Raw genomic sequence first — 23,444 nt, 5'->3', positions numbered from 1 at the left:
GTTAAGGTTAAAAGTTTGAGCACAGGAACAAAAACTCCATGCATGCTTGTCTTCATGTATGTTTTGTTACATTAATTACCTTCCTAGCTAGGAAATTAACTTGTTAATTAATCTCATATTTGTCCAAACTTTTCTTCTTTTCGAGGAAGCATATCAATTTTTATTTTTTATTTTTTTAAATAAATGAACTCTCCATATTAGAAAGGAAGTCCTATTGATTGGTGCTAAGTCCTATTGAACTCTCCATCTTGCTCTCTCTTAGATTTCAAATTCAAAACAACTATCAAAGATGGGAAAGAGTTATTTAAGGACTTAGCACTACTCAAGCATTCAAACCTCTCAAAATTTCCTTATGAAATTTATTAGCCAAAAGTTTAACTCCACATATGTGCATGCATGCTCAAAAGTTTGATTTTCGAAAAAGTAATCCAACCACCCTAGCAAAACCACATGCTTAGCCAACCAACCTAAAACCCAGCCTTCTCGGTTGTAGGAATTCCTATAGCCCAGTTAGCTAGCCTCTAAAAAAATTGGGAACCCCTTGACCAGATCTTAGAGCCAATCTTTTTCCCAAGGTTATAGATCCATTTTGCCGACTTTCCTTGCCTACATTGTTCTATTGGCTAGATGTTGTTCACCTTAGAGACCTTATGCGGTTATGAGTACAATCGGGGGTGGAAGACACTTAATCCTCCGGATTTTTAAGGGTTGTCAAGGGCATACTGGGCATCGTGCGAAATGCGATGCTCTTCTAGCCATTGGATCCTACCTCCGGCTAAGCTGTTTTTAGGGCCAGTCTCTTAAATAGAAAAGATAACCCTTTCTATGAACCCATGTGTTGACGTCTCTAGACTTCCTAACATGCAAACCTTTCTTTATTTTTATTTTAAAAAAAAAAAAAAAAAAAAAAAGAGAAACTAAAACAAAAACAAAAAATCTTCCCTAGTGATGATATTCTACCATGGAACATTCATCAAAGTTTTGATTTTAAAAACTTACCTAAAATCTCTCCTAAACCATGTACCACATTGATTATCACAAATTGAGTTTTCAAAATAACTTAAAATCCTTCGTACTCACATGCCACAATGATTAACAAGATTTGAGTTTCAAATTTCTTAAAACTACTCCAAAAATTGCATAACTTGGAGACTTCACCCAAAAACCCTAATTTTCCTAGAAGTCTAGAACCTTCAATCCATTCAGCAATCCCTTGCTTTCTCTCAAAATTCCTTTCACCAAAACTCCAAGGCACACGTGAGAGAGGAATGAAGGAAATCTAAGTTCTCATCCAATTAAGTTTCAAAAACCGATTCTCTTTGCAAGTAAATGTCACCATGCTCTTTAAAATTTTGTTGTTCCAAATTGATCATGTTTTATTCATAACTTTTTCAAGCATTTTATCCAATGAGAATTTGATATTCTAATTGGATGAAATGAAAATGGTTATGGTAAAAGAAGAGAGAATGAATTGTGAAAATGGTTATTGATCTCACAAGACTACCAAATAATATAAAAATGAGAGTTTTCTCTCAAATTAATTTATTAAAATGACATTTGTCTTTAAAACACATAATTCTCACCTACTATACATGTGAGAATCGCATATTCTAAGACAGATATCAGTTTAATAGACCAAATTGAAACAAAATTTCTATAATCCAGTTTATAGGTAATTAGAATTTGGACAATGTATTTACATGTTGACTTGACGTGTTTCATTTTATTCAAAGCTTAAGCTTATAGGAAGAGATGAATTTAACATTTTTATCAATACTTTAACAATTTCTCTCACGCTCAAACTCCATTTTTAACCTATGAAGCCTATAATGTAAAATATATAACTGATCTATAACACTAAAAATACATAAATTTAATAATATAATAAATACTTTTTAACATATTATACAACCCATAGCAGAAAGATACCTTACACACACACACACACACACATATATATATATATATATATATATATATATATACTCACACAAAGTTACAAACAACATTTTCAGTTTCAAATGAAGAGCTAGCTAGCACGCCGGCACTCACGTGGGCGACCCTGAGGAAATCGCTTAAAATCAGTGCAATAGTTGTAAATCATGAAGTACTTTTGCACCCATCTGAGTCGTCTTCGCCCATTTGCATCGAGCCCTTGAGTTTGCCAACCACCAAGAGTGGCGGAGCTCGTTGACGTTGAACCACAAGAAGATGAGCCTCTAGACCACACGCAGGCATTAGCATTAAAGTCGCGGTAGTAGGCAGTGAAAGGAGCCTTGGACCAATCCGTTTTCACAAGCCCACCTCTTGTTGCCCATTGGTCTGCATTCCAGAGGCTCGAGTAAAGCTTCATGGGCTGGCTCTTGGGGAAGGGAACCCCAATGGACTCTTCGTTGTGGAATACTCTTATGGGGGTGTTATCCACCAAGAAACTGCAGAGAGAGAGAGAAATACCAAAAAATGTTACTTAAATTAATGGTGTACTAGAATATTCAAATTAATGGTGTACTAGAATATTCAAAATATTGGTTAAGAATCTTAGGACTGGGTGACGTCAAACCCTTTAATCATAACTCGCTAATTTTATGTTAGGTTTGTGACGGGTCTGCTGATTAAAAGTGTCAACTATAAATGTCACATGACAAGTTTGAATTATGTACTATATAAATAAATGTTAACCTGACTTATTTAATTAAATAAACAAGTTCCAAATTCACTAATTTTATGTGAAATTCATGTCGAGTTCACGGGTCAAGGTCAAAATTTGCATGGATTACATGATGTGAGAAGTAAATATCCTACATAATTAGCTGTGGATTCCATACAAAGGAATAGGTGTGGAAATCTTTTGTTGGGTCAAACCAGAGGTAGAATTGTTGCTCTCTCTCCCCTTTCCCTTGTGTATAGACGTTTGTGTGGACGATATAAGGCTGTCCACTCAAGTTCCCCAAGAACTCAAAATCAATCTCGTCATGACTAGTCCCCTCTGAGGATAGCTGCAGAAATTAAAGAACAAACTTGGAGCTAGCAAATTTTCTCTTGTTTCTCAATATATGTCAAAAATGGAGATAAGAGATTTACATAGTAAGCCGTGACGGTGCCAGCAGAGTTACCAGAGACGAGCTTCAGCTGCATGTCGATCCTTCCAAACAGATATTCTCTTTTGGATTGGAAACCAGAGCCAGATATTTGGTCAAGTGAAAGTGTGAGAAGCTTCCCATTATCTAGAATCTTCCCACGATGATCCCCCCACAAGATGTCACAATCTCCATCAAAAGTGCCAGCAGAAGAAACCACAAAGGAGCTCACAAAGAGTGAAACCAAGAGCAATTCTGAAATCCTATGACAAATGTATGCTGCCATCTCTAGAGATCGCGAGAATTAATTGGAATATGGTGAGATTGTGTATTTGTGTTGGGAGGAGGAATTTATAGGTAATGGAGAGAGAAAGAGGGGGTGTGCGTGGCGAAGGGTGTAGGATGCTTGAAGAAGTAGTGTACAATTATCAATAAATATACAGAGGGAATGGAGCTGGCAATTGGGTGTCTTTAGCTAATTAGAAAGCTGTGAATGAGTTTGGAGTATACAGGGATAGAACATTTAAAGTCCGTGAAATTGCCGTTTTGTCTTTAAAATTGTGCGTTTTTAAAATTAATAAATATACAGAGAGAATGGAGCTGGCAGTTGAGTGTTTTTAGCTAATAAGAAAGTTGTGAATGAGTTTGGAGTATACGGGGATATAGCATTTAAAGGTCCGTAAAATTGTAGTTTTATCTTTAAAATCGTGTATTTTTTTTTTTACAAAAAAATGTATTTTATTGTGGATTGGGATCTCTTAAAATTTCTTTTAAATTTTAGATTCTCAAATTAATAAATTCCAGCCGTTTATCTCATCTAAACGTATAAAATAAATTATATTTCAGCATTTAATGAGAAAGCTACCTTAAAAGAATTTAATAAGCCATATTTTTTTATTAAATACTAAAACATAACTTATTTTAGATGCTTTAAAAATGAAAGAAACTGCTCAAAATTTATAAATTTGAAAGTGAGAATCTCAATCCTCTCATTCCTTTTGATTTGAAATTCTGAGGGCACACCGATTTGGCTTTGCCTTGGCAAAACAGCCGAGGAAGGCACAGAGCAATGTGCCTGCATATGATGTAACATTCTCCAATTTTGAAGCTTTGTGCATGATTATATGTGATGAGATATAGAGAGGATAAATTATTTGACATCATGCAAGAGGACACGTGCAGGCTCCTAAAGTGATGTGGCTGAAGAGGTTGCATGGAAATAAGAGTTGGAGCTGGCTAGCTATCACAGAAACGCGCGTATGTTGCATGGCCACATGACCTGGCGCCATCTTCTACGCTACCTTTAATTGCTGTGTGATTATCTCCAGAATAAGCTATAATATTTTCAAGTATATATATATATATATAGTAGCTGGTCTTTGCAGGTAGGGAAGTTAATTTGTATTTGTGTGTCAAGTTTAGGTCATATTGAGACATATATATAAGATTATAAGTGCCTTTATAATTGCAGTTTCATAAGAATAATTTGCATTTTTAAAAGATCGCAAAATGTAAGGCGTTTAATATTGCGATTTAAAAAGCACTTAGTCTAAAATAAATAAATTAAAATAAAAAAAATTGCTATTTCTATAAGTAGGCTAAGAGGTGCTTAATTGAAAAAAAAAAAAAAAAAAAAAAAAAAAAAAAAACGAATTTAAACTAAAATCACTATTTCGCATAATAAATATTTGATAATAAAAAAAAAAACATTTTTTAACATGTTTTTTACCAAATGCCTTTACAATTTCAAAAATGCAATTTTTAAAATCTTACTTATTGAAACCGCAATCCGAAACGAACCTTATATAGGTTAACTTTAAGTTGATCAATTTAATTAAACGAGATTAAATCTCTCAATTCTAATGCTCTAATTTTGTATTGGGTTAGCATGTCATGTTAAAAATTATATGTCATTATATCGCGTGTTAGGTTTAAATCGTGTCAAAATATAGATATAAGATCATATAGGTCAATCCTAACCGGACTTATTTAATTAAACGGGTCATACTCTTCAATCCTAACCTTTTAATTTCGTGTTGAGTTCGTATCAGGTTCCGTGTATAAAAAATTGTTGGCTCTAATCTTAGTGTAGAAGAAGATATACAAGGAGTATTACCGGGACAAAAGATGGAAAGAAAAGTTAGCCTGCAACAATGGAGGAAGACGACATGTCCTTGTAATGGAAGCAATCTTGGCATATCTCAGAGGTAGCAGAATGAATGAGCTGTGTATATCATTTTGTGAGAGGTGTTATCAACAACATAATTGGTGTTTTAAGGCTGTATTTTCTTATTAGAGGAGACAGCTTGATTTAATTAGCTATAGAAAGAAGGAATCAAGATGACTTGAGAGTTGGACAAAGGGGTCGAAGTACGAGAACACACGTGAGCTGCTTTATTTCTTGAGAAAAATAAAGTGGGTGCTTTGCTTTGCAAGTTGCCAACTTTATCATCTCACGGAGTTCTATATATATATATATATATATATATATATGTGTGTGTGTTTGTCATCCTAATTAACTTCAATTTTTTGTTCTACAGGTGTTGAATAATATATATATATATATATATATATATATATATATAGAGAGAGAGAGAGAGAGAGAGAGAGAGAGAGAGTATGAAGCTTTGCCTCGATCTGGTTGAGCAGAAGCCGTGGCACTCATAAAATATTTTGATATATATATATACATAGAGAGAGAGAGAGAGAGAGAGAGAGAGAGAGTATGAAGCTTTGCCTCGATCTGGTTGAGCAGAAGCTGTGGCACTCATAAAATATTTTGTGATTTTTTTTTTTTTTTTTCAATTGAAGTGTGAAGAGGAAAAAAAAAATTTTGATTTTTTTGAATAACCTATTCCATTCTTCAAGGGAAATTAAAGTTATTCATATCAAAAGCTATTCCTTTCCTTTTTTCTAGAATATATATATATATATATATATATATATATATATATAGGGAATATTTATTCCTTTTAATGGTATATAATCAAATAGAAGAATAGTTATTCACGTGGAATAGCTATTTCATTTTAAGAGTCTATTTCACGTGTCAAATGGGGCTTAATTAGGTCACACTGGATATGCGGAATAGATCATGCGTTAAAATAAAGTGACTATTTATTTGGGAGTATACCATTCTTAAGAATAGCTAGGGGTGGGCAAATTAACCGTTACCGTTTAACCGGCCGTCTACCGGCTTCAACCGAACCGATATAAACCGTAGCCGATATGCCGATATCCTTATCGGTTAAAAAAAGTATACCGGAATTCGGTCCGGTCCGGTCCGGTTAAGGGGTTCTTATCGGTTAACCGATAAGAAACTGAATTTTTTTTTTTTTAGTCCTAGTCCCAAAACGGCGCCGTTTAGTCTTTTAGAGAGGTTTCCAAATTCCCACAAGTGACATAGGTTTCCGAATTTGTGTAATGGTGTTGCCCATGACTTATTTTCCTTTTGCTAAGTGACTTTAATTAGTTAATACTTTGTTTATTATTCATTAATGAATCTTATTTTAATTTGGGTTTGGGTAGGTTTGTTGTTTTTTTTTTAAGTGATGGCATTTGATGGAATTTATTTGCCTTTGGTAAAAGCATTTTTCATTAACTAGTTTTGCTAGTCTAATTAGCATTCATTATGTTAATTAGTCCATTTGCTTTGGAAAAATGTATTTTATAATATATATAAAAAAAAAAAAAAAAAAAAAAAAAAAAAAAAAAGGTTGAAGTGGATCAATATAAAAAAGCTTCAATTTTTAGCCCAAAAAACAAATATTTGGGTCCTAACAAAAAGTATTTGGGCTCTCAAAAGTCAAAAAAAACTCATTTTTGGTTTTTGGCTCAACAAAATAAATCAATATAAAGCTCTCGGTTAAATCGGTTAACCGGTTTAACCAGACCGTTTAACCGTGTACCGTTTTAACCGAAATTATCGGTTAAAATTCTTATTGGTTCGGTATCGGTTAATAAACCGTTTAACCGAAAATTATCGGTTAATAACCAATAAGGTCCTTAACCGGACCGTTTTAACCGATACCCAGGCCTAAGAATAGCCAATTTCTTACTAAGAAGAATACATATTTTTCTTTTAAAATAAAAATAAAAAATAAAAAATAAATAGCAATTCTTTGAGGACTTGAATGAGTTTTTCAAAAAATTCATTAATTCTTTTTCGTAATTTTTCTGCAAATCTAAATATTGAAAAAGAAAATCACAAACATATTTGTGGAATATAAAACACCATAACATCCGTTAAAATACATCCAAGAATCCCATCAACTCCAAAAAAAATTCTTCATTTCTTTCAATATACGAAATCCACAACCCAAACAAAAGAGCTACCGGCCAATCTGCCCCTTCACCTCAATCGGTTAGCTTCCAAAATCACCACCAAAAAACACCATCACATCACATGCAACCCAAGTTTCCACAATAAAAAACCCAGCAAACTATCCTACAAAAAGCTTCACATAATTGGCCCTTTACCAATTTCCTGTAGCCTTTTTTTCCTTATTCAATTAGAAAAAAAAAAAAAAAAAAAAAAAAATTGGCCCTTTACCAATTCGCATAACTCATATTTCATCAACTATATATCGAGATTCCATAACACCCGATATGTATAATTTTTCTAAATGGAATAATCATTCCGCATACCAAACGGGAAATATGGCTCTTTATAAACGTTGCAAGAGAGGCGGCTAAGGTTTTAGTATTAGGGTTTACTTTGCAACAATTTTTTTTTTTTTTTTTTTTTTTGGGATGAGTAAAAATTTGCATTCCAAAACAAATAAAACACCCAAATATTACACGGTAAGAAAGCTGGAACTCAGTTTTTTACGAGAATTTGCAACCATTTTCATTAAATAAAGATGCCAAAAAAACTAATATAGTGGGCCTTTATTCATTTAACTAAGTTTAGCATAGGCAGCACTAATGGGCTTGCACACTATAAGCCCATCAACTGGGCCTTTGCCTAAAGTAATTAACTTTAAATAGCACAAAAAAACAAAGGATTGAAAGTTCCTAAAATATTTAAATCATTGATGGTACATTTCAGCTAAAATAACATGCTAGGAAAAAAATAAAAAAGTGCCACAAACTAACAGTCGTTTGCGATAGAGCCTCACAATGTTCAAAATGTACTAAAGTAGCCCATCAAACTACCAAAATATATCAAAAATGCCACTTTTTTTTATTCATATAATACCCCTATTCTTTTAACAAATAAAATAATAATAAAATAATTTAAAAAAAAAAAACCAATGGACGAATAAATACAAAAAAAAAAAAAAAAGTTTTTTAGAATAAATAAATAATTAGTCAGTGTATTTGACCTAAATTACAAATTGTTTCATGTTGTATGAATGTAAAATCAAAGGTTCTTAAGATATTCTACAAAAAAAAAAAAAAAAAAAAACACCCTGGAGTCAAATTCCGTTAAAAAATTGTTTTTATTCGCCCTTTTTTTTTGTATTTTAAAAAAATTGTTTGGTTTTTTTTTTTTTTACAATTATTTTATTATTTTATTTGTTAAAAGACGAGGGGTATTATAGGAATATAAAAAAAAATAAGTGACATTTTTTATACATTTTGGTAGTTTGATGGGCTACTTTAATACCTTTTGAACATTGTAGGACTCTATCGCAAACAGCGGTTAATTTTGGGGACTTTTTTATATTTTTCCCAAAGTTTTTTTATATAAGGATTGTTGTTTCATGTATAGTTTTCCTTTTGACAGAAATTCTAGCTTGTGTTGTTTGTTCTTCGGTGGATAAATTTCTCTTATCCATAAAAGACACAAGATACGTGAAGGAGAGAACTATTTATGGGTGCTTAGAAACACTTTGGTAAAAAGCTGGGAAAGCCAAAGAATGAGAGCATGGTGGGAAATGGCCCTCTTATTCCAAATTTCTGATTTTTGTTTTCCTGTTTAATTCAAGTTTAGAAAAAACAAAACCATTAAATTTATCATATATGAAATATTCATTTTGTTATCTAAAAGTAGTTTTTAGAAATTATATATGTTTGGAAAACCCGACCAAACAGGAAATTATTTGTGAAATTTTTTCTAAAACAATTTATCATGTTAGAGTCAAAATATTTGAGTTGTATAGTGTTAGAATATAGGATTTCTATATATTTTCCTTAGTTTTTTTATTTTTTATTTTATTTTTTAAAATATGAAACTTTCATTGATGAAATTTCATAAGCATAAAGCTCTTACAACGTAGAGCATCCAGCTCTGAAAAATCATAACAAAAAGCTATGAAGACTACAAAGTCATAAAAATGACTTCAAGTTTCTGCTAACCCATGTACAATTATATTTAAAGAACATAGCTGCTTCGTACAGACTAGATCTAGGACATGGGTAGCTTAAATACAAAATAAAAATAAAAAAACAACTATAAACTAAAATCCGACCGTGAGAGTTAAGCCCCACACCGATCTATTTCATCCTCAACTCAAAGGTCAGGACAACAAATCCATCATCAACCTGAAGGCTATGACAAACAAAATAAAAAACAAAAACCTCACAAGCAGCGGAAGAGTGTTAAAGGAACAAATCTAGAGAATATTCTGGATTTATTGTATAGTAAATCTCAAAAGTCAAAAAGGCTGACTATGCATGATTTGGGCCGTGATTCAAGAGATGTGCTCCCTCTTCTCTAGTTTATATAATAGACTATTTGTAAGTAGTGAAATAAAAGAATTTCTTTTTCTTCTAAAATCTTATAAAGAACACACCATCGTAGACATTGTTAACGGTATGATTTCCACATCAATAGCATCAACTAAAAATGGGTGTACAGTCAATTATGCAGCACATGCTGCAGATAATGAAGATCAGGTATCAGAGCATAAAGTCTCGACAGATATGGCTAAGGAGCTCTACCATGCTAGGAAAGCTTTAAACCAAATAAGCAAGGCAATATTTGACTCTCGTACAACACCAAGTCACACAAGGAAAGGGCAAACAGTGAGGGATTTTATTCTTCGCAAAGAATCTCTACCATCACTTTAATCTAGATCTTCCCTCATCTTGAAGTTCTTCTTGTTGTTGTCTAAAAGAAAACACCAAATCGACCTTATTTATATTATTATCTTAGTTGATTGTAGTCAAATCGACCTTATTTATATTATCTTCACCGGCAACTTTTTCTTTATAAACATGGATCATTTGTATTGTAAACTTATCAATTAATCCTTAGAACAATTCTTAGTAATGAACGACTACGTCATCATAGGCATCTCCCTCCAAAATTCTCGTCTTTTTTCTCTCTCCTTCTGCTATTTTCTCATACTTTTCATTTTTTATTACAATTCTTTACAAATTGGGCAAGCGCCTAACCTCGAGCACTCATCCATTTGGCAAACTGCTGCTGGGAGATTAATTATATCTCATGCATCACCAATGACGATTTCACTATACAAATGGGTTTGAATTTGTCCCACAGATTGAGATCAAGTTGATTGTCTTAATCAGAAACGTGCTTGGTTTGTTGAGTAGTAAAATCACCAATTAATGGCATATTCGTCAAACCATGTGCATCAGCTTTACAAAAGAAAAATCTGAATTTAAGCACGTTTTGTTATCCATAAGCTTAGAAAAATGTCACTTTGAGAGTGAAACATGTAGTGGATGAAAATATAAACCATCACGCAACTACGACGGATTCAAGCATTAATTACTCGACATGCACTTGTAAGTAGGCTATTTGGGATAGGAAAGAATATTTGTGTCTCTAGCTGGTCATGATTTGACTAAATTTTTATCTTTTTTATTTTTATTTTTATTTTATCAGATCATAAATTCAAAAGTTATTGTGAAATAATTATGGAATAAAAATGTAATTTACATTATTCTATCATAAAATAATAGCTAGCCCCCATGATCTTAAATTTCTCCTTAACTTTTACTTGTCTTTTTTTTTTTTTGGGAAGGAAAAATATTTCATATTCATTGATAAAAGGTCGCGAGCAAGTGCTCTTACAAACAGAGCAAAAAGCTCTAAAAGCAAATCATAGCTAAAGACAAGAGCTCTACATATGTCGACAACATACCAATCAACCATTACAAAACATCTGCTAACCCATTACTATTCATCAGGTTTAAAAGCAGATCTGCACCAAACTCCTTCCAATGCATAGGTAGCTCTTATTCTTCGACTCTGAGAGCAAAGAACCTCCAAGCCAAAACTCTTCCTTCTCGACCTGATAGCCAGAATATCAATCACATCCACAACCCAAGGGTCTAGACCAAAGCAACAATGGGCAGATCGAAGAGAGAACAGAGCCTTATTACAAAAGCAGGAAAGCAGGAAAAAAAAATTTTAATTAAATTTTTTTGAGATGCTAATGTTACAAACCTGCTTTATTTTTTCAGCCCTGCTTTTTCTTACAGTTTTTATGGTTTCTAATATTCAAATGCTTATTACCATTTGTTATTAAGACATTCATAAGCTTTACGTTTTTTACCATTATTTGAGACGAGATAGCATTTTACTCTAAAGCAATCTTGACCGTTGGCCATTAATAAGTTTTAATATGGCTTTTGATTCTTCAATTGATATGGTCATTATTTTGTCTTATTGATGACTTTTGATTCTTCATTCGGTCTTGAGCTTTGTTTTTTCTCTTTCTGTGTATACTTGCCCCAACAGCAATGATTGTTTGCTATTGCATTTTATAATTTATTTTGATTAAAAGGGTTGTTCTATTAGTCTTTGTTATTAAAATTGTGTCCTCAATGAAGGTAAACACTATAGTCTAATTCTAGAAAGTTGTGTGTCAAAGGATCCGACTATACCGAGTTATATACTTCGAGAGATACGAACCAACCTTTAAAAATAACACTTTTGTTTGATTCTATAACATTATGAAATCTTTGCCGTTCTGCTCAAATAGATTGTTCTTAATTAGAACATGTCTAGTGGAGTGCATTTTGGAATGTCATAAAAACTTTAACTTCCTTTTTGAATACCAATTAATTTTTCGAATAAGAATGACGGATCTTCCGAGGAGGATTGTATAAGTTCATCTGATCAGATATCCACCTAAAAGCAGCCCCAAAAAGAGGATCAGATTTTCTGCGCAGGTTTTGTGAATTATACGGCTATTGCGGCGACATTGATTTGTAGCCGCAAGACAATCTGGCCAACGTACACCAGAATTAACTTTCCTGCGGAAAGCCGAAAGGTCATGCATGGATTCTCCATTCTCGTATATATATATTGTGGCGATGAAAATTGCTGCGGGTAATCTTATGTAATATTCTTGTTCTTAAATCTCCCTAGACGTAATCCACATGGAGACCCCTAAAGTAAATGGGGAAAAGGGTAATCGTCAAAGATGAAAAAGTAATTTTTTTTTTTCTTTCTTTCTTTTTCATTTTTCACCCTCTCTATTAACTACACACAATCTCTTAATTAAGAATTGCATCAATTTCTTAATTTTCACAAAAGACAGAAATGAACCATTTAATTAGCTTTTTTTTTTTTTTTTCTTTTTCTTTTTTTTCTTCCTCTTTTAAGGTAGGACCTTTTTATTTACACTGTATTAGGTTTTAGGGCATGTTTGAGATTGCGTTTGAGAGGCCTAAAATAAGTGCGTTTAACACTCAAAAAGTCAGTTTGAAAAAGAAAGTATTTGTTTGGTAAAAAAATTAAAAACGCTTTTAAAGGTCCTAAAAGCCTAAGGGCCTGTTTGGGATTGCATTTGATGGGCCTAAAAGTGATTTTAACACTCAAAAAGCCCGTTTAAAGAAAAACATACTCGTTTGGTAAAAAAATTAAAAGCGTTTTTAAGGGTCCAAAAAGCCTAAAAATGGCCAAAAAGCACTTTTGGCAAAAGCTTAAAAATGAAGCGTTTGCTCAAAAGCTCTTTTTAACTTAAAAGCTCTATTTTTCAAACACAATACCAAACAGGTTCTAAAAATGGTCAAAATGCATTTTTGACAAAAGCTTAGAAATAAAGCTTTTGATTAAACACGTTTTTTGACTTAAAAGTTTTATTTCTCAAACGCAATCTCAAACAGGCTCTTAGTGTTAGCAAATTTAGTGTCAAAATATGCACACGATTTGGGTTGTTATACTTCATTTTGTTTAGAGTTGAGTCGGTACAAAATTGGATTCAAGAAGAGAGCAAGAACCAAAAGTTTGAATGATCTAACATAAGTTTAGTTGCATCGGGTTTGATTGAATTCATGAATCAATTTAATTCAACTTCCAGAATGCCTCGATCGCAGTCTCATTTGAAAGAAGTTTTGAATGAGAGGATCTCAAAATGCGTTGATTGAAGTGTCTTTTGAACCCCTAAAGTTGGATCTATCCAGCTCAAACGTGGAACTATCCAACTGGCCGCTAACAAAATTAATTGGCAGTTGACTTTTTTTTGAACATATCTTTTCTCCTAGCTTATATTAATGACTTACAATTTCAATATATAGAGAAAGGCAATATTTCATTGATACTGGAGACTTCAAGACCTCTTGGTTCTTCAAATTTTGAAATTTCAAGAACAGTTTTGAGACCATGTTTGGAGGCTAGGGTTTGCTCTTAAGACCCGAAGCGATAGCTTCTAGCTAGTTCAGTGGATCACTGGTCTCTTCTTTAGAACAAGTTCCGTGTTGAATCTTCTCCTTTATTCTGATTTGTGACCAAATAGAATAGGCTCTAATACACAACACTCATTTAAATAGATATTTAAATATTCCTAGTTAGATTAGGACTTGGAAGACTAAGTCCTACACAACCAATTCACACCCCTACTTGGAGTTATATAATCATTGTGCAATTATATATGTCAAGCCCAAGATGGTAAATATCAACTTGAGGAGGGTCCTAAAGGGAAAATAAAGTAGCTCCAATGGGTCTAGAACGCTTATCAATATGTCAAGCCCAAAATGGTAATTATCTCATGACTTGTTATACTAAAAAGTTGTAATTACACTCTACTATTTATTTTGATTAATCAAGAGCTTCATTAACTTCTTATAATTGCATTTGTCCCCTTACTATCAAAAAAAAAAATAGTGACGTTTGGAATAGTAGCATTTTTTTAAAAGTCACTATACGTTTTACTGTTCAAATGTCCATATTCATAAAAATATCGACATTTGAATAGTGTTACCATTCACTCATGAATAGCAACATACTATTGAGGGAGATGCCTTGCAAATTGTCAAAGCAGTTAAAATTGAGAGCAAAAATTAAAGCAAATTTGATCATATAATTAATCAAAGTGGGGATGCGTCAATTGAGATCTTGGAGGATTGATCATGTAATGAAGGATGCAAACTCAGCCGCTCATGATTTAGCTAGAGAGGCCATATACTAAGTGTCATAAATAAAGTTTGGGTTAAAAAAATATCAAATAATTGTATCTATGATATTGTAATCAAGGAGCATGTTAGAGCATACAATTTGTTCAAAAAAATTATCCATAATGAAACTAAAGTTAAAATAAATTTATTATCACTTTATTTCATTATCTCTTAATCATTGAGTCCGCAATTAATCTTTTGAGTATTTTTGAGTATTCTTGTACTCTTGAAATCATATTTCATTAAGTACATTTAATTTTAGTATCTCCTTACATAAAGACTACTCACTGAAGGTTGCACAATAACTTGTGAAGGAGGAGGAGGTGTAAGATATAAATATAGCTGAATTTCTCCTAATCACATGCATAGAAGAGACTTCTGAGGCAATGAATTAAGACAAGTGTTTAAATGTCAACTATACATGTGATAAACAAAAAGTTTTTAAGCAAGAAAGAATCTCTTTCAATTTTTTATTTGATATAGCTAGAAGAGAAATGCTAAAGGCCCAACTTTTTTGCCCAACAAAAGTCTAACGTTTACCCTTTATTTTTTTTCTAAAAAAAACAAAATGAAAAATGGAAAAAATGTCTGAAGCAACTCTATCTATTTTTGGCCTTTCTTTTATTTAGTATTTTTTAAAAAATGAAAATTAGTATTTTTCTTCATAATAATGACATTTTCTTGAAAAAAATGACATCATTATGAAAAAAATACCATTTTTCATTTTTTTTAAAATACCAAATAAAAGAAAGACAAAAAATAGATAGGGTTGCTTCAAACATTTTTTCCATTTTTTATTTTATTTTATTTTTTAAAAATAAATAAGGCAAAAGTTGGACTTTTGTTGGGCAAAAAAGTTGGGTCCCTATCATTCCTCTAGCTAGAATAGCTCATGGTGCTGTTTGATGGTGAAAGTTTGAATTACTATATAGAGAGATGAGTTCTTGACTTAGGCGTGTTCCATATGACAATTGTTTTTGGGGAAACTTCGTGGTGCTGTTTGATGGTGAAAGTTTGAACTTTTTGAGGGTGACTTTTCTCCTTAATTAATTTGATAATTAATTATTTGAACACAGCGGGAAAGACCCGCATTCCTTTCCCCCTCCCCATTTGAATAGAATAGAAAGAAAAAAAAAATATATGACAATGATTTGAATGTTTCCATAAATAATCCAAGATTGTGTCATCAAAATTACACAAATTCTCCATCGGGAGTGGGGGAACAAAGCATTTTATAACGTTGTCATATGAAAAATATACCGGAAGGATGAAACTTAGAGCCATGGCTTTTTGTCGATCATATCCTTAATTTCAAGTGAATTGAATTACCAATAAATTTTCTTAAAACCAATTGATAACTATATCCATATATCACTAGGGATGACATGAGGATTTCTTCTCGGGGTGTCAAAGCATAAACAAAAAATATATTAAGATTTAAGATTAAATTACTATATAGAGAGATGAGTTCTTGACTTAGGCGTGTTCCATATGACAATTGTTTTTAGGGAAACTTCGTAAAGGCCCTTTGAACTTCTACCCGTTTTGAGAAAAACCCCAAAAGTTAAAAAACTCTCAATTTCTTTCATTGAACTTCTAATTTGATGTAATCTCCCCCCTCTCGCATTAAAACAGACAGTAAAATGGTTGAAATGACCTTTATACCCCAGAAACTTTTATAAAATTCTAAATTTATTTTTAATTTCAAATTAATTTTTAAAAAAAATTAAGGGTATTTTGGTATTTTTAATAGCTTTCGTTAGGAGTTAACACCAAAAACAAACGGATGGAGGTAGATTTCATCAAATTAAAAGTTTGAAGAGTGAAATTGAGAGTTTTTGAACTTTTAGGAGTCATCTCAAAACGCATGAAAGTTTAGAGGATTCGTGAAGTTTTCTAATTTTTTTATTTTTTATTTTTTAAGTTGATGCATGGTTTATATATAGAAGCAAATGGGTTGTGGGTTAAATGGGTATGAGATGGGTTGGATTTTTGAACTGTTCACCAACTGTTTGGACTTTCAAGTTTTGGCTATTTACTTTTTTATGAGGTTTGGGCTGAATGAAGAAGACTTGGTCGTCTCATAATTTGTTTTTTAAAAAAAACTATACAAATTTCTCCAAAATTAACTTCTTACCCCTTCAAAAAGCATTTTCTTTTAGTTTTGCCCCTCCCACACCTAAAATTCTAGTTCCGCCCTTGTCTGTTTTGTATGTCACACTAGTAAATAACCATCGAGGTCCCCAAAAGATAATTCAATCGGTTGGAACCATGCCTCATGAAGCGGAGGTCACTAGTTCGAATCCCCTTCCCTTTTTTTGTGCGAACATGTCAAAAAAAAAAGTAAATAATTAACCATCGAGGCTAGCTCACAACCGTTCAATTTTTCATATCCACAAACTATATATTACTTTATTATTTTTCATGTTTTAATGCATAAAATAATGTTTTTCCAAGCTTTCTCAAGCTATATATATAATACTCATTGCAAGCAATGCTGGTATATAGCAAATGGCCTCACTGGAGCCAGATGGCTATTGGAGCTCAAATTCAGTTCTCAGTGTCATGGAGCTTACAAAAGAGCAAATGATAGCCATCCCCCAGAGCTATATTTGTCCACATCAACAGCCTCTTGCTCTCTCTGCAGATTGCACAACTTTGCCAACAATCACCACAATTGACATGAAAAAATTGGCCTTTGGGGAGGCCACAGGATTAGAGGTAGAGAAGTTGCGTTCAACTTGCAAAGACTGGGGATTTTTTCAGGTTCTTCTATCAATTTTATTTAACTATTGGTTAATTCATTTATATTTAAATATGATTTCCCTTTGAATATATATTGATTAATTAGGATTCTTTAATGTACAGTTGGTGAACCATGGAGTTAGTTCTTCACTACTAAAGAAGTTGAAGCATGAGATTGAAGAATTCTTCAAGCTTCCCATGGAAGAGAAAATGAAATTCAAGGTAAAGCCAGGTGATGTTGAAGGCTATGGAACAGTTATCAGATCCAAAGGTCAAAAACTTGACTGGGGTGATAGATTCTACATGACAGTCAACCCTATTCACAAAAGAAAGCCATATTTATTCCCAGAGCTCCCTCCATCCTTGAGGTTCTCTCTCTCTCTCCCTTGACTTTCATGATATTTAGATCTCCGGGACACGGTGTAAAACGCCTCCTCTACACGGGTCAAATAAAGCTCAGGCTTCCGCCAATTACCAACCACTTAGGATTAATTACTTTCATGACATTTTCCACATCTTGCTGGGATACCTTAGAGTCATACTTGTTGGAGTTGCGAAAGCTTGCCATGACACTTATGGTGTTGATGGGAAAAGCTCTGAAGATGGATACAAGAGAGATTGAGGAGTTGTTTGAAGATGGGTTGCAATCAGTAAGGATGACTTACTATCCTCCATGCTCACAACCAGAACTTGTCATCGGCCTCAGCCCCCACTCCGACCTCACCGGCGTCACCATCCTCCACCAAGTTAATGAAGTAGATGGTCTCCAAATAAAGAAAGATGGGGGTTGGATTCCGGTGAGCTTCCTCCCGGATGCCTTCGTTGTGAACGTAGGAGACATCATGGAGGTTTGTCATACTTCTCTGTCTCTCCTGAGTAACGATGATTGAGCTTGTGATTGATTATTATTGTAATTTTAAAAGTCATCTCATTTTTTGAGACTATAAGAGAAACTTTTAAAATTACTTGTCTCTCCCCATTTTTATTTCCTTTTCTAAAGAAAACATGTGGTATATTGAATCTAGTCAAGGTTTTTGGAAACTTTAGCAATCATACTCTTTTAACTTTTATTGGTCCAATATCATTTCCAAATATGGTAGAAAAGTTGTTACGTGATGCACGAGTAAATTTATGGTCTAATTCAGATTTTCTGCCATATATTATTTTAACTATAAATAATTACTACATAATAAAATATTCTAAGAAGTCAATCCCAATTCTTCATATAGAAACATTAATTTAATTTAATCATTAAGAATTATGAAATATAAATCCTAAAGTACAAATCAATTCCCTAACTGATCAGGTGTAATTGCCCCACCCTTGACTTGACTGCAACAACTTTTGATTAAATATTAAGCTTTCTAAAGTGGATCATTAGGCCAGGGTTCAGTTACCCTAGCTTATATTATCAATAGCAAATATTATTGAACAATAATTAATATTCAGGAGGATATGTACGTGCGTCTGAGGAACCAACACAAAAATGTTATATATTCAGGAGGATATGTACGTGCGTCTGAGGAACCAACACAAAAATGTTATATATATATAATATGTTACACATACTTTTACTCTTACACTTTTAAGTACAAAGTTTCTAACATAGCAGTGAAAATTATTAGTGAATTCAAAATCCAATAATGATTCGTCCCCTAATTGTGATTTTTCGTGCAATCTTAGAGAGTGAGAGAGTGTATATAGCATTTTTTTTATATATGTACTACCATGCACGCTCCACCACTAACATCCACAGCAGTCCAATACTCTATCGACACTGACCCAATGATACATAGGCCCTTTTCTTTTAGTGCAACTCCACTCACCTATCACTGGTACTATTCAATGACTTATAATACTATTCCCATACATAGTACTAAGGCTAGCCTATCGCTTGCTCTCTCTGTGACTCAATCACGAAGTTAGAACCCATTTGACCTTATACTCGACATGGCGGCCACTTTAAATATAATTCACCCTTGAAAACTGGCTTATAAGGAAATGGTGTTTTAGAGCTATATTTACGTGATTAAGATTGTATAATGCTTAATTAAGCTATGTGAGACACTAATTAGAGCATGTTTATGATTGTATTTGAAAAAATAGAGCTTTTAAGTAAAAAAAAAACACTTTTTTGACAAAGCTTCATTTTTAAGTTTTTGCCAAAAGTGTGTTTTGGTCTTTTTTAGGCTTTTTAAACCCTTAAAATTAAGCGCTTTTAATTTTTTGGGAAAACTTCACTTTGACCCCTTAAACTTCTACCCGATTTTACAAACCCCCCCTGAACTTTCAAATTTCTCATTTTGAACCCATGAACTTTCAATTACTCTCAATTAGAACCCTTCCGTTAATTTTAACCATTAGAAATACAAAAGAAAAAGACCAAAATGTCCTTGATTTTCATTTTTTTTTTTAAAATAAAAAACGTTTTGGAAGTTAAAATTTTATACAAAAGTCAGAGGTATAAACGTCATGTAACGTTTAAAATCTGACGGAGGGGTCCACATAGAGAGTAATTGAAAGTTCAGAGGTCCAAAATGAGAGATTTGGAAGTTCATGGGGGTTTGTAAAATCGAGTGAAAGTTTAAGGGGTCATAGTGAAGCTTCCCCTAATTTGTTTATACCAAACGAGTACTTTTTTCTTCAAATTGACTTTTTAAGTGTTAAACACACTTTTAGATCCCTCAAACACACACCTAAACAGGCTTTTAATATCATAACATACTGTAAACATCCAATTTAATGTCATTTTGCAGATCTTGAGCAATGGAGCCTACACCAGCGTTGAGCACAGAGCAACAGTGAATTCAGAGAAAGAAAGGATATCTATCGCTATGTTCTTCAACCCCAAATTGGATGCAGAGATAGGGCCTGCAAAAAGTCTTTTAAACACAGAAACCCCACCATTGTTTAAAAGGATTGGAATGGAGGAATACGTCAAAGATTACTTCTCCCGTAACATGAATGGAAAGTCACTGGACAACATGAGGATACAAATCGGGGAAGGCAACAATGGTTGAAAAAATATACAACACATGTATAATAGTACATGATAGTTTCGAAATTGAATCCTATAATGTTACATATGGTGTGTGGGTGTGGCAATAAAGTCTTGTGTCCCGTGATGTACGTGTTCAAATGGTAGACATCCATTAACTCTTGTCATGTCTTTCTCTTTGTGGAAATGAAAAGTAGAATAAAATTTGGTTCTTCTGTACGTGAGAGTGCACCCATCACAAATTTAAAGCTGGCTAGCTTTTGGAAAGTTACTAAGAAAGAAACGTTTACAACACATTGCTTTTTATTAATCTGAGGGGAATTTTAATTTCATAAGTAATTTTAGAAGTTTCTTTTGTTTCATTCTAAATCTGAGGTGGATCGATTTTAAAATTACGTACAATTTGATCAAAATTCAATAATAATCTATTATAAGTCCAATAATAACTTTAAGAATCACGTCATTCTTGGAGGGACGCAAAATAGACTTGTAGCATTACTCCAATGTCAGTGTATCACAATTCACAAGTGGCGTGTATGTGAAAAGAAGTCATTCATGAACAAATCAATTTTATGTAAAACCAGCAAAAAGAAAATGGTGGGGGGTGGGGGGCCAGGAGGGACTTTAGTGGAAGCAGTTTTGTGTCGGCAGCTAATAATAGCAGGGGCAAAGGTGCAAAGCTGTACGTGTGTAGGTCCAATTCCGTTTGTGGGTCTTGCTAGATTTTTTCCTGTCGTCACCATCCTTGAACCTTTGCTTTTACGGTTAACAATCTCACCAATATTTAAGGCATCAAAAAAGAGTGGTTGTTGCTTCGAAGAGACCCTTTTGATAGCTTTTCATGATATATAGCGTACGTGTTCGATACATGCCTTTGTTGCGTGGCTTTATCGTTTCTCTTGATATTTTTTTTTAATCTTATAAAGGGTATTTTTGTCTTTTTGAATCAACTGAGAATGAGCAATCGAAGTAAGTAATTGCCCATGAACCATAAAAAAAAATAATGCTTTTTCATTTAACATGTCTATCTTTTGATAAACTTTACATTAATTCTAGTGACTTCATAACTAATATGTTCCGAGCGTAACATTCATGATGATGGTGGTTATACCCGTATAATTAGGAACTCGACCCTATGGTCTACATTTATTTTTATTCTGATTAACTTTGGATCCAATGGTTGTTAGTGACCAATGGGGCCATGTACGGATTGTGGTCATGCCTTGCAGTTGCGGCATCGCTTGTGGTGTGGATCAATCGAGATCGAACGCGGTCAGACCATTAGTGGTGGCTTGATCTTGTACCTCGCTTGGGTATATCGGTGTTGAACCAAAGGTCCATTGAGATGCACAAACCCTACCGTAAATGAGAAAAGACAGAAATAGACCATATAAATGACGATTACGCACTACAAATGACTATGTACACTTCATTAACATGATTTCCTTCACTAGACCCCATGTGCCTTAACCATTTTTCAAAACATGCTTTCTTTTCTATGAGTGCGTGATAACAAAGGCTACACTATTCAAATTTTCTTCAGAATACATCCAAATTCTAAAGTAATCAATCTTTTGATTAATTCTCGATTAAACCAGGCTCACTGTATTGGCTAAGTTTTATTGATTACCTACATATTAAGTTGTGGACTGTCGCAATTACTTTCCTATATGTAAAACATCCCGATGTTTTACAGTTTAGCCAGCTTATCGAGATGATAGGTGAGAGCTGTTCACAGATCTTGAGATGTTGAATGAAGGGCTTGTAGTGGTAGACTTATGCATATCAATTGTGTGTAGTTGTTTGAGACGGTAATTTATATTTGATATTCTCTCACATTTGGAGGCTTTGATACGTATTATTGTTATAAAAAAATATATATTATTGAGGTTACTTAGTTTTCAACTCATATTATTATTTTTTTATTTCCGCTCTATTTTACTCAAATACTTCACATAACGATAACATCAAGCATTTCGGCATAGGAGCGATCAACAAGTAAAATACTGAAATATTACAAACCAAAATCTAAAATAATACAAATCTAGTCTAATTCTACGGTTCATTCTTCAGGCAAATCAAACAGGTGCTAGTTTGAACTCCAACACTAAAATGTCGTCTGATCTACATCAAAACCTTTTAAAGAATTCTTCAAAAGTAAAATTATTATGAGGCAGCTAAATCCTAGGAAACTTATTTACAATAAAAAATTAAAATTACAATAAGTTATACTTGCAAAACCTTTGTAGTAAAGATAATTGTTCTCAATAAACGACATGTTTGTTGCATACTGCAATAGCTCAAGAACTCTGGCCAATCTTCTTTTAAGTCTTCTCTGAAACTCGAAACCTTGGTGGTTGAAAGTTTGTTTTTGTGTGGTTTAACAAAGTCTAAGAAAGGTTTAAGAATGAAAGCAAAAGGATACTAAGGTTAATTATCTCCAAGAGCACAAAACAATGGCCTTAAGTTCTTCTAAAAATTGTTGATAAGGATGCTTATATAGATCCTAGGAAAGCATGTAATTTAGCTGCAAGTCATATTCAAATGGGTTAGTCGCACGTTCGAACGCAAGCTAGCTAGGGTTTCACAGTTCTTTCGCCGGTGACATTTGAACGTGGTACAACCAATGTTGCAACCGAGCGCCTAGGATCTATCTCAATTCCCTTTGAGTTTGAACCCTCTACGACCGGGCTAATTGCTACTGGGCACCTCTGTAGCTCTTGTAAAACACCTATGTTTGATCATTTTGCAATAGCCATTACGACCGAGGATCCTAGTGGTAACTTGTTCCATATATACAATGCTTCAACCTCGTTCAAATGTAATGAAGTCACCACTGCAACCGAGCCTCTCAAGAACTTGAATTTCAACATCTTGAAGACATCCGTTCGAACTTTCTGCGCGCGATCAAAGCTCTCGAATCTCAATTCTTAAAGTGCCTTGAAGATCACATTTGACCAGCCATCCACCGAGTTTGTGATCAAGCTTCTTGGTTAGTCTTGAATGCTTGCATGGCTCTTTTAACTCAATTTGAAGTCCCCAAAAATTTGCCAACATACAACCTAATTAACACTCAGTGCTCCAATATTGCTTGAATCAGTTTTTCTGATTGGCCTTCTATAGCTTTAAAGAAAGTTCCCACATTAATGGTTAAATGATTAGACTTTGATAACTAGATTTGATATTAATTGACCTAAAGTACAAATTAACAATGTTGAAGTAATGTTAAACACATACATGACCCACATTCCCGTAATGAAGTAATTGTTTTTACCATGGCATGATTGCAGTTTCATAAGCAGGAGTGA

At 33.3% G+C, this 23,444-nt stretch overlaps 2 protein-coding genes across 2 annotated transcripts; one reads left to right on the top strand and one right to left on the bottom strand.

Moving 5' to 3' along the window:
- Positions 1-1,864: 1,864 nt before the first annotated feature.
- LOC132170780 (xyloglucan endotransglucosylase protein 1-like) lies at positions 1,865-3,369 on the bottom strand. Its single transcript, XM_088518172.1, has 3 exons — positions 3,082-3,369; positions 2,803-2,996; positions 1,865-2,432 (listed from the first exon to the last, which is right to left on the bottom strand). Exons 1-3 carry the CDS (start codon positions 3,361-3,363, stop codon positions 2,030-2,032), a joined length of 879 nt encoding a protein of 292 aa, XP_088374298.1. The 5' UTR covers positions 3,364-3,369; the 3' UTR covers positions 1,865-2,029.
- A 13,535-nt stretch (positions 3,370-16,904) lies between these two features.
- On the top strand, positions 16,905-20,313 carry LOC132170777 (protein SRG1-like). The gene is made up of 4 exons (XM_088518974.1): positions 16,905-17,159; positions 17,262-17,505; positions 17,661-17,986; positions 19,895-20,313. The coding sequence occupies exons 1-4, from the start codon at positions 16,905-16,907 to the stop codon at positions 20,156-20,158; spliced, it is 1,089 nt and encodes a 362-aa protein (XP_088375100.1). The 3' UTR covers positions 20,159-20,313.
- Positions 20,314-23,444: the final 3,131 nt, after the last annotated feature.

This window comes from Corylus avellana, chromosome 1 (assembly GCF_965113065.1).
Source record: "Corylus avellana chromosome 1, dhCorAvel1.hap1.2, whole genome shotgun sequence".
In the NCBI taxonomy this organism is placed as follows: Eukaryota; Viridiplantae; Streptophyta; class Magnoliopsida; order Fagales; family Betulaceae; genus Corylus; species Corylus avellana.
Note: the sequence above shows the minus strand (reverse complement) of the source record. Positions and strands in the feature narration are given on the sequence as shown.